We start from the raw sequence: 15,963 nt of genomic DNA, 5'->3' as shown, positions 1-15,963 counted from the left end.
CAGTGAGCCCATCCTTTAAGCAGTTATCGATGCAAAACATGAGCTTCCTCGATTTTTCTGTTCTGTCACAACAAATCATGGGATCAATCAGTGTGTGGGGAAATTTACATAACGCTGTTTATATCAAAGAGATTAAACTTTGCACAAGCTGCGAATCAGTTTAGATGTCATCTTCTAGGAAGTGTAAGAAAATACACGGCTGAATTACATCAAAAGCAATCTGATTTCTGATAAGACTCTGGTCTGGTATGTGACAATTTTAGAGATGATGTTCAGTGGGGAATAAGTGTTTCAGCTGCCTTATCATATAGCCAGAAACCCTTTTTTGCTCCCATGCAACTTTGTTTATCTTAAAAAACATACAAATATAACGGCGATATCACTAAAGAAATCCCAAAACAACTTTTCTGTGAACTGCCTATTGCAAAGATGGGAATAAAAACACACAGAATATAGGGGTGTGATTGGGTTTCTCTGTTGTTGTTTTTTTTCATTATAAATTCTACACAGCTGGAACAAAATAAAAAGATACATCAACACACCACAGAGGTCACAACAGTGTACCACAAAATATACAGTATACAGTACAGATAGAGAAGTAAAGCACTGAGACTGAGAATAGCTCATAAAAAAACAGACTCCTAAATCAAAAAATTCTCTCTTCTCTCAGCAAATGGAAAATCATGGGAAAATGAAAACTCAGTAGTTGCAAAATTAAGAATCCCCTTTCTAAAAAAAAACCAAACAACCTGTATACCACAATATATTTTATATAAAACATTAAAATCAGAAAAGCGATGCTCCAAGTTCACTTATCTATCTTCGTCTGCCATCACAGGTTCACTAACAGTCAATATGGCAAGATCAGTAGATGGTCATTGAAGAATAAAAATGAGCCTTGTGGCCACAGATAGTGGTTTGAAGAAAAAAAAAAAAAAAAAATCAAGGCCATGGGTTCCAGTGTACAACAAAGTAAAAGGGCACGTCAACCCGCTATCAAACCTCTCTGGTCTGACGACAGTGTAGGGGAGAAACAGCAATGCCAGTATTGCAAAGCTTAACACAGAAACACTCCTGATGTGACACTCAAAAACTCTTTCATTTGGTAAAAATAAAAAGGTACATCACATACTCCAACAATAATCCCCATCCCTCCCACAGCTTCCCTTCCCTTCCTTTCCGTTCCCAGCTTGTATCAAACTAGAGTGAACCTGTGCTTGTGATTTCTCCTAACAGGTGAATCTGTGACTACTGCACCGTGGCCCCCGAAAGTTCAATTTTTATTATCATATGAAAACAACAACGCAGCAGGCCACAGTTTGAGGCTGTCGTCCATTTCGCCAGAATCCACCGATTTTACAGTGAAAGTTGATGATAATTGAGCTTTGTGAGTGGAACCGCTGCGTGCCGTGCCTGTGAGAGTGGTTTCATGACAGAGCAGAGGACTGAAAGGCTGCGAAAGACTTGGGGAGAAATGAAAGCAATTACAGTCCCAGGCCAGCAGCTTTGTAACCACAGACATTTAGAGCTCCACATCATGCACAGTGTACCTCCTGCTTGGTAGACAGGGTAATCAGTGATTGAATTTACAAAGAAAACAGGAGAGCAAAGGAAAACAAGTGAACAATTGGTAAACTAACATAATATACAAGTATGCTGGAAAAGGCAAGAACAAATTTGTACAACCTAAAAGCTTGCTTGTTCAGTGGCTTTTTAGCTGGATTTAAAAAAGGCAAGCAATTGTAGCGAAAGGACTGACGTTATTAAATGCCCGGGCTCTTTCTACTGAAAGCTAATTAGGGATATTGAGAAAAAAATATATAAACATTCACAGGTGGCAAAAATGCAGTTAAAAAAAACAGCACTAAAGCAAATACAGAGCTTCTTTGATCAGAAATATTACAGCCATGTGAGCTAAACAGTGTGTTTAGGGATAAAATTTGAGCATAAATCATCAGTGAGCAAAACAGAATGACAGTCTGTGATAGTTTGCCCGATATCCCCAGCAGAGAGCAGAGAATTTAAGTGCAGACTCCAAGACAGAATAGACGTTCAGTGTTACCCTTAGAGGTGAACCCACAATCCCGTAGAAAACACAGCGGCTTAATGGCATTTTGTGTTTCATGTGGGGTAGATAAGAAAGATTCTGCCACTGTGTTTGGACTGTGTCACCCCTGCCTCACTGCTCAGCTCTACTCTGCAGTGGAGTCAACCAAAGACGTGATTGGTGAATAAGAGTTAGGATCAAAAGAAGCCATGATAATGATGTCATCGAGTGATTACGAGTCACATTATGATTTTGCCCATGTATGGTTTTTAACCTGTGGGTAGCACAGATGGATGGAGTAGAAGCAAATCAATCGTGGAAAAAAAACAAAAAAAAAGTTGGGGAAAAAAAAAACTCCACCCAACAGTTCTACTCCAGGTTACAAAACAAGCATAACCAATGGAAAGCATGGCGTGCCACCCGATGTCCCCAAACTAAACCCATTTCCATGCTCCATCTCTTGTTGTCCCCCTCAGTGCTCCTCTAGTGTAGTAAATAAAAAATTAGCCCTGTTGTCTTCATATCAGTCGTCGCCGTTCCCTTCATCTCTGTCGTTTGCTTTCCTCGATTCTGTTCATCACTGTCAGTGAGAAAAACACAAGAATAACAATATCACCAATGTGCAATCATCAATGTCTTCTCATAATGATAAGAAATGCTGTATATTTTGCTTGCCAGTAACTTTTTTAAACGTGTTAAAAAATATGCCCCAAAGCAAACAGAATGAAAAAAATTGTAATTAAATATTCCCTCTTCATAGTAATTCACAGCTTATCTAACAGCTTGTCAAATGCTAATAAACTGTAGGTAAACTTTTGCCTTTAGATTACAGCACAATAATAATAATAATGACAGTAACATTAGACAAAATAATATTTGTGTTATATAACACTGTACAGAGTGGTCAGAGCTGCTGTTTTTTATGTTTTCCTCATTAAACACACAAATTACTCATTCACAGCTGGAGGCCATGAGATGCAAAGTATTTTGTCTGTATGTGAAATCGAACTCAGTGCTTGAAGATTTGTGAATTCATGGAACACATTATTTTTATTTTATTTCATATCTACAATATGTACAATATTACTACATTTTGAGATTCACTGTGACAGCTGAAAACTGAGGGGGACAGAGCAGAAGAATAAATGTAGTTAGTACGAGTCAAGATTTACTGGTATTTTAGAAAAACACTGAATCTGTCTGTGGCTTGGCTGCTGCCTCTTAGAAGACAGCTTAAAGAATGATTATCTTTTTATTTATTTATTTTTTTAATGGCGTCTCAAGAAAGAAACATGACTTGATAGCATTTGGACAAACAGGCTTTTGCATCTCCTTGTTACATCCATTTCAAAAGCAGAGCAAAATGTGTCTGCAATCTCCCTGCAATGCTGAAATGTCACCCAGTTTTCTGTCTGCAGTTTCAAAAAAATCACATAAAACAAGACTCACTTAAGCTGGCTTTCGCGTTCACGTCAAATATGCAGCTACCATAAATTTCATGATGAAATGTTTTACATTTGTGATGACATTCTCAGAAGACTGCATGCAGCTGTCACCCTCCATCTTCTGAGCTGCAGGGACAGCTTTCTCAGACCTGCTCCCTTTGTACTGAAACTGACTTTAGTCGCTCAGTCAGCCTGACTGATGCGCCTGAAGATGTTTCTGCTGATTGTAAAGCTTGTGTTCATGTCAAACTGATTGCAATCTTTAGCTAAGATTATGTATACGTGACTGTTCTTAGACTTTAGGTATTGCAATAAATCCACAGAGGAACAACTATTACTCTGCTTCTAAGTTGCTATTAAACACCTGTACACCTCTAAATAATCTGACTGTGTTTTGTTTTACTACATTAACAATAATTAGGCATATTTACCTTATTCCCCACAATATAAAATAAAAACATGATTACAGGTTTTAAAATATCACTTGTCTCTTTTTGTCTTCTGTCAGAAAAGTCTGCATTTCACAGACCTGACTAGAAAACAATGAAAAACTAACTAAATGGAAACTATTTTTATGGGATAAGCCCATTTAAACCAGGAATGGCTGTGTTTTCATCCACTGCAAGGGCTTTAATAGCTGAAGTGCCCTTGACCTGTCCCTGCACACCAATAGCCTGTAGTGTTGTGAGTCACACTCATTAATACAGAAGGAGGTAAACCGCCCTAAACTCTCAGAGTGCAAAATGCACAAGTTAACTGGCTGTTTGCCCTATGATGATAATTAGCTGGAGCTCACTGGTAAAACCAGTGTTACCAAAATTCAAGCCTGCGACCCCTGAGCCCTTAGTCCCGTCCTGTGTCCACTGGCCTGACCTGTTCTGTGGACGGCCTCTTGTGGAGGAGACCGGCCTCTTCATTGGCCTTGTCTGTCTTCATCTCCACTACGATGTCGTTGTTCACCTCTCCGCTGGCCCTGCAGAGAGAGTGGGAAAAATGAGCTGTGTTGAACAGTGTTTAGCTTGCACAGCTGATGGATCTAGATATGACTGAAGCTTGCTCACCACTGGTTTGACCTCTGCACAGTGTTCTTGACATAACAAATAACACTGAGCTTTAGACAGCATGCACTTTAGACTTTTGTTAACACTTCTCCCAATTTGTCTGCAATGAATACTCCATTTTTTAAGGGTTGCTCATGCTTTTTTTTTTTTTTAAACCCACTCTTAACTGTCTCAAATCAAAGACGAGATCAAACAGCTTTTCCTGCTAATCACCACATCTTGACTATAAAGACACGCAAGAATCAACTTCTAAGGCTGTATCTTTTTGAGGATTATTTTCTAATAGAGATTTTTTTCCCCCCCACACCGTTTCACACTGCATATTGATATGAAATCAGGCTCAAAAACAATTAAAAAGGGAAGCTCAGATTTCCAGTATATTGTCATGGGTCGATCAAATTCAGACACATTTTGAGTCTGAGGACATTTGGACAAAATGAATGAACATTTTTTAATTTCAGCAATTTTTCAAGCAACTATTAATCTAAATATTTTACACACATTCTACAGATGTATACCAGCAGTTCTAGTACAATAATGCTTTAACGCTAAAATATAGCGTTTTGAGAGGCAGTTTTCTTGGCATAATGTTAATAAGTGCAACAGTCAAAACTATTGGCATAAAGGAAGAAAGAAAGCAGCTCTGTTAGAATAATTAGCTCTAATTCAGGTGGAGAAATTTGGGTCTTTCTCATCTTAATTTCTCAGAAATCACATATAAAATCTCTAACTTCTGATTACATTTGTTTTATCAATCCATTTATTTACCAAATCACTATATGTTTTTTTTATCAATGTGATATATATTTTTTTATTGCATTTGTCTGTTTTGTAGAAATCCATATAGATGCTGGAACATACTTTTTATTTCAACATCTTAATTGTAGAGCCCTAAATAAGTTTCCCATCCTTTTCTTAACTTTAAAGAGCACAGTGACCAAAAAAGCCCCATGATGCAGTTCAGTTTTAGTTGTTATGTAATCACAAGAATCACCCATGATTCAGAATTAATCTTTTCTACCACCCCGACTCCCACCCCCCACCTCCCTACTCACACTTCCTTCTTGCCCTTCTTGCTGCAGGGCAGCTTGCTCTTCTTGTTCAGGAAGTAGATAAGGGCCACCAGCAGCAGGAGCAGCAGAACACACACCACCACGGCTATGACCACCCCGCTGGAGCCTCCCTGCTGCTTGTCAGCTACAGCGCCACAATGGAGGTACACATGGAGGGAGGGATGGAGGGGCAGATGGTGGGGTGGAGGGTTGGTGGGACAGTGAAGGGAGGACAGGGGTGGGAGGGAGGCGTGGAGGGGAGGTGAGGGATCAATCACAGTGGAGGAGGTGGGAGGAAGGTGGAGGGAAAGGGAGACGGGGAGTTTTTGATTTTTAAGGGGCAGTAGTAGGGAGAGGGGCATTGTGGGAGGTGTAGGGAGATGGGGTGTGTGATTCGTGGGGTAGAAAAGAAGAAGGAGGAAGAGGGAGGAAAACAATTTCATTCGGGATACCATGGAATGGGGTGTGAGGCAACAGGAAGATGGCGAAATGGAGAGGAAGGAGATGGGGAAGAGTGGGATCCAGGTGAAGACAATGGGTGGATGGATTGATGGATGGGTGGAGAGGAAAAGGAGTGGGAGGGGGGAGTGGGATGTTGGATTAGTCTAACTTTTGAATGCAATGACTGAAATGTGATGGGACCCAAAAACAGGGCCTGTATTCTCAGATAATATCAGACAATTGACCAGAGCCAGAAAACAACACTGAACATACTCACCCATCCACCTACTCTTGTATTATTATACTTGTGAGGACATGACTCTGCAACGGTTTTCTCAAAATTTATGTTGCTCTACATAAACTATAACATTACTATAAATTTAACAAGAGTTTTAAAGGCCAAATATTGATATTAATTTATACTATAGGCATTAAGAATACTTATTTCTAACTGGATGGCTGGTGTCCTTAAAAGAATAGTTTGACATTTTGGGAAATATGCTTAGTTGCTTTTTCGCCGAGAGCTGTATGAGAGGATTTATACCTCTCTCATATTTATTATGAAGCTGGAGCCAGGAGAAGGTTAGCTTAGTTTAGTAGAGAGACTGGAGACAAGGCAAAGCAGATAGCCAAAGGTATGTCCAAAGGTAAAAAGTCCACATACCAGGACCTCTACTGTTCATTATTAACATGCTGTAGCTCATTTGTTTAATAGTTTTACAGGGTGTAATGTGATGGACTGTTTCTTGGCTGGGAGGAGTGACTTCCTGGAGTCTCAGGTAGTTGCTTGGCAACCTCACAGTGAGGACAAAGAAAATGCCAAACAATTTGTTTAAATTTAGACCTCAGTTCTGCTAAACAGGGGAAATAATTTGAAAATTATTCCTAAACAGTGCACAAGCTCTATTTAACTAACAGTAACCATGGCAACAGCTGGCGGTTAAACTGACCTCACCAATCAATTTAACTGCAAACAAACTATAAAAATGGAAGTACATTAGAAAACAACAAGGTTCTTTTCCAAAACCTTGTCCATCATATCACGATGCATGAAACACTTCAAGTAAAATGTTTCTTTTCAGGTCAACCACTTTGGAGCACGGGAACTCATCATTGAAGCAAAATATTGAAATTATTTAAATTTTTGCAAATGATCGGGGCACAGTGAACATAAAAAAAGAAATAATTGAAAGAAAATTTGACAATATTGCAGACCAGTTGTTATGTAGCTGTAGTTAGGAAGTCATGTTTATCATATTCACTTAGGCTCTCTTGTAGAGGTGAAATAATTATTCGATTACTCGTTTAGACTTTTATTTTGGCAATTGACTGAGGTAATTTTTCATGAAAATTATAAAACTTTCCCTTGTTCCAGCAAATCCTCGCAGCTCTCTCAGCTGCGAGGATTTGCTGTTTTTCATTGTCATGTCACTTTCATTGTTGATTAAAGGAGAAAATAATCAGACGATTAAATGAAAAGGAAAATAATTGTTAAAATAAAAGTTTCTAAAACCAAAACAAAATCTTTCCCTCCTTTTATCCCTCAAGACCTAATACAGAGTCTGTCCTCACAACTACAGTAATACAAGTTGGCATACACAAGCACATTAGCTCTTGTAAACACAAATACACTAACCTGCGTGTGCACACAGACATAAATAGACACACTGTGACTTACAGTTGTAGACGCACACCATGTACATGTCAGTAGGGTTAGCGATACAGACCTGACTTAAGCACAGGGTTTCCAGAGAGCAGCACTTTGAGAGAAAGAGAGTTTCTCAGTCCCATAGCATAGCAAAGCAACAAGCACGACACACGCACACCTCTAAGAGCACACGCACACAAAAGCTAAGAGTATACACAGTTCTACACACAGCAACCCGGCGGGTGGATACAACGAAAGGGAAAAGCCAGAAAGAAGACATCAGTTGGAAAGAAGAGGAGACCACAAAGGAGACACAGTGAAGAAACAAAGAGAGGAAAGGAAGGAATAGAATAGAATAGAATCCTTTATTGTCCCCAAGGGGCCACAAAAAGTTGTAGTAGCATCCACAAAATATAGGACAGACATCATACAAAGGTGACGAGAGAAGAAGAATAACAATATACAATATCCACAGTGTTCGGTAGCAAGAGGGCAAATATACAAGAATACAGTACAGCGGTGGGAGGTGGGTGTGTGTGTGTGTGCGTGTTTGTGGATGTGTGTGTGTGTGTGTGTGTATGTGTGTGTGTGTGTGAGATGGAAGGGCCAGGGCAAGAGGAGATGGGAGGAGGGGGGGAAGGGGGATTTCTAAATTACAGGGTCTGTACAACAAAGAGTCCTGAGAGAAGGAGGGAGAAGAGGAGGAGGAGGAGGGAGAAGGCTCTACCTCTGTCGGCCGTGTTGTCAATTGCTGCAAAAGAGGAAAAGAAAAAGAAGAAAGGCTTGAGGTTGCAGGTGGTGCTGGGAGAAGAGCCAAAGGAAAGCAGCAGTGGGTTGGAACAGCTATTTGTAAATCTATTAGTAAGTTAAAAATGATTTGGTAAAAACTTGGTTAAAGTACAAGCAGACTTGTTTTTTTTTTTTTTAATCATAATGATCAAAAGCTGTGCTGAAGAAAATATAAAGACAAAGGAAATGTAGTAGCACCATCACTGCCGTCATCTCCCGACACTGACCTCTTTTGAGAGATACCGGCAAGGCCTTGCTATCAGTTCCATGCTCGTTGGAGACCTCGCAGGTCACCCCGCCCTTCATGACCTCGGCCGTGGCCTTCAGGGTCACGGTGCTCACCACCTTGTTTCCCTCCACTGATATTGACTGGCAGCAGCAAAGGAAAGGATGGAAGAGAGGGCATGAATTCTTACATATTCCCTCATCATTTCTCCCCTGTATTTAAATTTTGTGGCATAATTTCCTGATGCATTTGCGCTCATCCTTCTTTTTTTTACCTAATAAGTCCTGCTCCCATCATCGTGCACACTCTAGAGAGGTTTTACTCAACTTTTCTTCCCATTATTCTTATTTACATGAGAAAATCTCTTTAAAAAATTATCTGTTGTGAAAATTTTAATTTCTCTTGTCTTTGATCATACATACATCACTATTTGCCTCTGAAATGATCCACATTTTCAGAGGGATCATTCATTTTTTATCTCTTTTCAGAACTTTATTTTATAGAATATTTCACTCACGAAACTGTATTCCCACTGTAAATTTCTTTAAAGCTGCTTCGTATGGGATTTTCACATCAATATGAAAAAAAAAAAGAAATATTACTTTCCACAGCCCTGTGAGCTGTTTCTCGCTCTCCTTTTTCTATTGCTTTTGAAGTTCAACATTTGCCAGTCCTCCAAGAAAAAGATCTTAGGATGTTATCAAAAATAAATCATGCTTCAAACTTCACATCTTGACCCAAATGAAAACACTAATAGTCATAGCTGGGTTTGTTTGAAACACATCGTCACCCCTGTTTCCTGTTTTACATTTCCTTTCAGGAAAGTAGCAATGACTTCTGTTTACTAAGAGCTTACTGTAAATTGCAGACTTGGAAAGAGGTGGTTTCGTCTCTGCTGGTCTTAGCTCTGTTTTCACATACGCACCTCTTTTCCTGAGGGCTTCCAGGTGAACTGAGGGGCAGGGAAGCCGTAAGCCGAGCACTTCAGAGTGACCATGTCTCCTTCCTTCCCCACCTCTGCAAGAGCCGGAGTCTCAATCACTGGCTTTCCTGGAGAGGGAGTGAGCAGTGAGTAAATAATTGGAACCTTTTTTCACACACATCTGGTTGTTACGTCCCATATGGAATGATCAGAAGACTGACCTGCCTCTCAGCTGCTTCCACCAACTACACAACCTCCTTCCTATGACTAATTCTCTTGTTAATGATTTCCCTGTTCACAATAGAGTATGAAATCCTCAAAGGCAGTTCACTTCAGAGTTACAGTCAGTGGCTAGCTGAGTTGTGTGTGTGAGTGTGCGACTTAATCTTTCCTGACAACTGTTTTATTGGTTTGCTTGATATAGTCAGTGCATGTAAGCTTGTGAATGTGTGTGTCTATATATATGTTAGCATGAGTGTGTATTACCTTTGACAGTAAGGTTGACACTAGCCTCGGCTGTCAGTCCTGGCACAGACGGAACGGCTCCAATACACATGTACTCTCCGGCTTTATCATAGGAAACATCTTGTATGGACAGAGTGCCGTCCTGAGAGAGGACCTCAGAGCCCTGGAGGAGCACAAACACCCACAAATAAAACCAACTGGACCCACAATATTATTCTCTGTCCATGTGAATATGAGAGCTGAGCAGCTCTGTGAATATCTAGTTTATAGGCATGTTGCTATGCTGGGAAAGCAGCAGAAAAACCTTCACACACACGATCTTCCAAAGTGCAGTGATAATGCATCAAAGCAAGTCCTCCCTGATGAACCTGTCTCTTGCAATCCCTCTCAACTTCTTCTCATAGGAATCCATCTTTCTAAGAACAAACACGTTCTCTTCCCAGAAAACCAGCCGTTGGTGAGTTTCCCTCACACCCAGGAGACACAACAGATAGACAGGCTACAACAACAAGCCTGACACTGGAGGAACAGTCTGCGCAGAACAAATGGAGGAGCAGGGATGAATACCAAAATACTGATGGTATCATGTTGATTTGTGGCTTTACAGAGAAATACAGAGTTGCTTCAAATGGACTGAAACAGTGAACGCATTTTTTGTTCTTTGGTATATTTACTGTAGGACATTCAGGAAATGAGTTGGGGGTGCTTCTCATTGCCATCAACTGTTACCTTCAGCCTGTTGCACACAGAATATGCAAACTCTAAAGAGTTTTTAATATCTATTACCCAAACCAGTCATTGCTAGTCAGAGAGTTTACACTTGAACTCAGACAGTTTTAAGTTCTTGCAACTGTAAAACTGAAAACATATGAAATATATTCTGCTCTTTGATGTCTCCTACATGGGTTCAATTCTAACTTATTTCAGACCAATTAAGCCCTTCTTAGGTTTTACAGTTACATGCTGAATTACATGAGAAGTCATTAGAGACATACAGCATGTGTTGGTGTTACTTTTTTCTCCTTCACAAATAGAACAAACACCAGTGTCTACTCTCCAGCTGCTGCAACTGGACACAACACAATGGAGCCAGTGTAGCAGGCCCACAACTGTCTATACGGGGAGGCCTGGTTAAGACCTACAGGCTCCAGTGTTGAGGGGCAGCTGCACATAAAGTTAGTTCTGTGTCACATTGAAATGTTGTCTGCAGAAAGCCACTGGAAAAACACCTGGTTGTTAAAAAGCCGGACCAAAGCTGAACCAAATGTCCAAATGCAGTGGCCTAGGAGGAACTGGGTTCTTGTTCATCTAGGAACTGATGAGGAAAAGAGCAGGAGAAGGGAAGGAAGGTGGAGAAAGTGATGCAGCACACCTTTTTCCACTGAACAGTATGTGCAGCAGAGGCCTTGGTCTTACACTGCCATTCCACCTTGTCTCCGAGCATGACGACTTGAGGTTCGACAGGGGTCACGTTCACCGGGTCGATGTCTGACACAGACAAAGAGAGACGGATGAGGACACACGAAACATAAGGCCTTTTATACAGACTGATGGGTTAAAGAAGTGCCACTTAAAATCAAAAAGCTTCTCATTGCTGAAACAACCATGTAATAAAGGCTCTTAGTACGACCGTACTAAGCAGAATATTTCACTTTTTTAGTACAAAGCTAATGCACTTACTCTGAAGTTAAGCCCATTTTGAAGCCCAAGTTAAGCCTCTTCCTTGCTATTTCTAGGCTATCTCTGCTAAATGTGTGTGATAAGATCAAATTAGGTAGCGTGGTTGGGATAACATTAAAGTACCAGATGAACTGTGAAAAATTGAATTGGATATCGGCCAGCTGAAAGGATTCCATTAAAGCTCATTCTGTTTCAACCCTTTTAATTCTATGATTTGCTGATGAAAAGAACGGCTTTACTGCAGGGGCTAACCCGCGCAAACAGGAGGTAAATTGTTCTTTATCTGCTTTTACTTCATTCTGCAGTTGAGTGTGTGTCTCTGCGTTTTGTCTCTGGCTCACTCACACTGGACATTGAGGGTGATTGTTCCGCTCAGGTCGGCTTCCAGGTTATCGAAATCTGTGGCTGTGCACTTGTACACACCGGCGTCTGTGCGCTTGACAGATTTCAGCGTCAGGAGACCTCCCTGACCGCTGACGTCTTTCCCCTGGAGGTTGAAGGACAGGGGTAGATAGAAAGACTGAGTGACTGAGTTTTTAGAAAAAAAGCTGGGACACACAAAACAACAAACATAATTCTGTTTTCTCATATGAAATGCTTACGTACGTCTTTAGTGAAGTCAAACTCAGGCTGAGGGTTTCCATCAGTCTCACACTTCATAGTGACAGTATCTCCCTCTTTGACTTGATCGGTGTTAAGAAGGGAAAAGGTTGCTTTCTCAGATGGGTCTAGATGAACAAGGACAGACATGGAACAGGTGAACATTCCTCATTTGGAGGATTTCCTCATCTACAGTGTCACACTGTATTTCATCAATCACAGATGTGCCATGCATTCCAGAGAGAATGTTTTACTTTCAAGGAACCTCCTCCTTCCTTTCCTCATCATTCTTCTTTAGCCAACAATCAAAGTCCACTGTAGCTGCAGTAACCAACTGTGTGAATGACACAGGCCCAGAAAGCGTGGATACAACCCAAATAGCTGTTTATGGGTTGCATCAAATGATTATTTTCAATATTTGTTTCACTATTCACCATTCTTTTAATCTTCAGATTTTGTCTATAAAATGTCTAAATAGTGAAAAATATCCAACAAATGTTTGGCACTTTTGCTTAATAGTTAATTAAAATTCGATCAATCGTTATATTTCTCTCCACACATGAAGTATAATGGTGATGGCAGACCGGGAGAGGCTTTCAGACCGTCTTCATTACCTTCAGCAAACTGGTCTGATTTGTTATTGCTACTTCAAATTTACTAATTTGCCACAAAACTCCACAGACCCTTATGGGAACTTAGGGACCCCTGGCTGAAGACCCTCATCATAGATTCACTGGATGCAACACCCCCACCCCACCATGCCTCCTCTCCACTCACAGTTGAGGTTGATGGTGATGGTCTCAGACTTCTTCTGTTTGATCTGGTCTCCTGGCATGCTGTACTCCACAGTGCACTGGAACACAGAGTCCTTGTCGGCCTTGGTGGGCTGCATGTACAGGGTGCTTTTGATAGTGAAGAGACCCGAGGCTTCCTTCACCACCGAGGGAATCATGTAGGTCTCTGGCAGAGGGGAGGGATGGAAGAAGTAAAAACAAGATGAATTCCTCTTCTCTGTAGAGCATGTGAGATAAGACTATATTTTTGTTCATCTGCCAAAGGACACATACGCTCTTTCCTGTCCTTGACTTCAGGTAGGGGCTGATCATCTTTGAACCAGATAATTCTTGGCTGGGGGTGTCCATTCATTGTCACACAGGTGCCAATCTGATACACAAAATGCAGCAAGGACAGAAGATAAGTGACAGAAAATGTGTATCTTAATTGTTTATACAAAATCGAGGAATGCGCGCGCACACACACACACACACACACACACACACACACACCTCAGAGCTGGTAGTCTCTCCCACAGAAATGGCCTGACTTGATGGTCTTGTGAGTTCTGGCTTCTCGGGAGCAACTGAGACGGAAAAATGGAGGGGGAGAAATCGTTATTATATCATTATGATTCACAGGAACGAAAAACCTTTAACGTTAACACTGAGATACAGGCACATGCAAAGACACACACAGCTCTTTCTTATATGCAGTTCAGCTCACATGCCTGCTGACCTTGTTAATTAAGCGGAGCAGTAAAATATCCTGCCACACATTACTCCACTGTGACCTGCTTCACATGAGCTGATAAGGGTCAAATCACAAAAAAAACACCCCCTCCCCCTCCCTTGGATCACACACACAACCACAGGTTCCTCTTATTTCTCTGCTGTATTCCCCAACTCCACATGCAAGGTCATCTTATCACTGCCTGCAGCTGTCGACTCCTTATGAAAATAAACAGTAGATGGGTATTTCACCCTCTGTCTCACTCAATCAATTCTTTTTTTTCATTTTTTCTTTTTTTACACTGCTCCAAAAACTACTGTAGCATCTTTAAACACATTCCCTTCCCACATACTGTGCAGTGCAGGCTGCAGTATGTAAGCACAGTCAGTTAAAAGCACAACGGGAATTTGTCAGTATTCAGAAATAGGTCTCCTCACCCTGGACACAACTTTTACAGTCTCTTACGTTCAGCTTGAACGAAGTTGAAGTTTTTAGCCTAAATGGAGAATTATAAATGTTAAGAGAGCAAAGACGGTAGCGCACAGTGGCAGTTGTTTTTACTCAGTTAAAGTGTGCTTTCCCTCAGCAGGCACACTGTTTACTCTGTACTGTAAGCCTGCAGAAAGAGATAGAGAGTAGCCAGGCTATCAATGCTGTAGCTCAACCCTCAGGAGACCTCATAACTCAGTCCTATTAAGTTAAGGCAGGACAGCCACGCTATAATTCATCCCCCAATGAGTCAAGTGTTCAAAATGTGGACAGAGAATAATTGCTGGTTTGTGAGATAGGCTGCTTTCTTACAACTGCGGGCATTAAGTGCATCTAAAAAGGCCTTTGTCAAATAGCACTTCATTGAGGTATTGTCAAACACTGACTGGCCCATTCACAATTAATAGCTCATTTTATGAGATTGCTTTAAACCCCAGTTCCTCTGAGTGCATAAATGTTAATGGTTAACTTGTAGCGTCTTAACTGAAGAAAGGATTGTTTTGCTTTTCTCACAACACAGACGCTTCCTCTGTATGGTGATTGATCGGCCCAATCCAACATGCAAATCAATCCCACATTTTGGTGTGACCACTAAATGCTAAAAGTATGATTGATGTGTGTTAAGGGTTTGCTATGGGAGCGGCAAGGACACAGCAAGCTGCACCAGGGTCAGCCCTCAACGTCACGGTGATAAATCTGGACTGTTATTAAGGAGAGATATATGAGACATGACAGGTGTGATTGAACTATTCATCAATTGTGTCAAGAGTGATTAGATTGTGGTTAATTGACCTCTGGGGAACTTATCAAAGGAAATTGGTAACACTGAGCATTGGCAGAAGCTCCAGACGATGAAACAAAATGTAAGCTGAGGTCTACTCGGTTCTTGACGGATGTAGACAATTGTGACAAATCATACTTTACGATAATGCATTTCTATTGAAAGGTTTTATAGAGAGTTACGTAAAATATGTGTGAAATGCAATAAGCAGAATGCATCACATGCATTAGGTACAATTAAGCCACTTCTAAATCAAAGTATGCATGACCTCACATGCAGATCTGACTAAAACCACAAACCTTCAGGGGCAGTGACAAACCAAGTCATAAATTCCACACATCAACAAGTGATGTGAAAGTATGTGTGTCCAGTGGGGGTGGGGGTCCCTCTGAAAAGGGCATGTGGGTCATGTTGAGGTCATATTAAAAGGCCAAAGTGCACTGGTTGACTCACAGAAGACTTTGAGCATAGTGGCGGCATCTGCGACCCCAGCGAGGCCGGCGTTGACTTGGCAGTAGAAGACGAGCTCGTCGGAGGGCTGAGTGGAAGAGATGGTCAAGGTGAAGTCGTCTCCGATAGTGACCCGGCCAGTCAGAGGGGTGCCCTCGTCACTTTTTCCCTCGCCACCCTGGGAGCGGAAAGCCACGCGCTTCCTGGTTCCCTGCTCCTCCTAAACGTTCAGATGGAGAGAAAGGTTTATACAAAAAAAAAAGAAAAAAAAAGAAAGTGAGAGAAAGATGGGGGTTAATAGGTTTAGGAAAAAAAACAGAAAAGATTAAGTAAGAGGAATAAGGGGACCCAAGATATTAAA

General features: G+C 41.1%; 1 protein-coding gene across 2 annotated transcripts in view; it reads right to left on the bottom strand.

Moving 5' to 3' along the window:
- Positions 1-459: 459 nt before the first annotated feature.
- Positions 460-15,963, bottom strand: part of bcam (basal cell adhesion molecule (Lutheran blood group)) — a 50,115-nt gene continuing 34,611 nt past the window's right edge. Inside the window, exons 3-16 of one of the 2 annotated variants that reach the window (XM_071469011.1) lie at positions 15,606-15,822; positions 13,663-13,736; positions 13,444-13,540; positions 13,154-13,336; positions 12,383-12,504; positions 12,122-12,263; positions 11,469-11,584; positions 10,118-10,259; positions 9,635-9,759; positions 8,711-8,852; positions 8,422-8,445; positions 5,609-5,750; positions 4,366-4,465; positions 460-2,627 (exon numbers count right to left, since the gene is read on the bottom strand). In XM_071469011.1, coding sequence (XP_071325112.1) covers positions 2,625-2,627; positions 4,366-4,465; positions 5,609-5,750; positions 8,422-8,445; positions 8,711-8,852; positions 9,635-9,759; positions 10,118-10,259; positions 11,469-11,584; positions 12,122-12,263; positions 12,383-12,504; positions 13,154-13,336; positions 13,444-13,540; positions 13,663-13,736; positions 15,606-15,822 — 1,629 coding nt within the window. In that variant the 3' untranslated portion in view covers positions 460-2,624. The remainder of the gene's footprint in view (positions 2,628-4,365; positions 4,466-5,608; positions 5,751-8,421; positions 8,446-8,710; positions 8,853-9,634; positions 9,760-10,117; positions 10,260-11,468; positions 11,585-12,121; positions 12,264-12,382; positions 12,505-13,153; positions 13,337-13,443; positions 13,541-13,662; positions 13,737-15,605; positions 15,823-15,963) is intronic. The other variant, XM_071469013.1, reaches the window with a different exon arrangement.

Source organism: Trachinotus anak, unplaced genomic scaffold (genome assembly GCF_046630095.1).
Source record: "Trachinotus anak isolate AG129_WGS33_773 ecotype Australia unplaced genomic scaffold, CSIRO_AGI_Tana_v1 ptg000032l, whole genome shotgun sequence".
NCBI lineage: Eukaryota > Metazoa > Chordata > Actinopteri > Carangiformes > Carangidae > Trachinotus > Trachinotus anak.
This window is presented reverse-complemented; position numbering and strand designations above follow the sequence as displayed.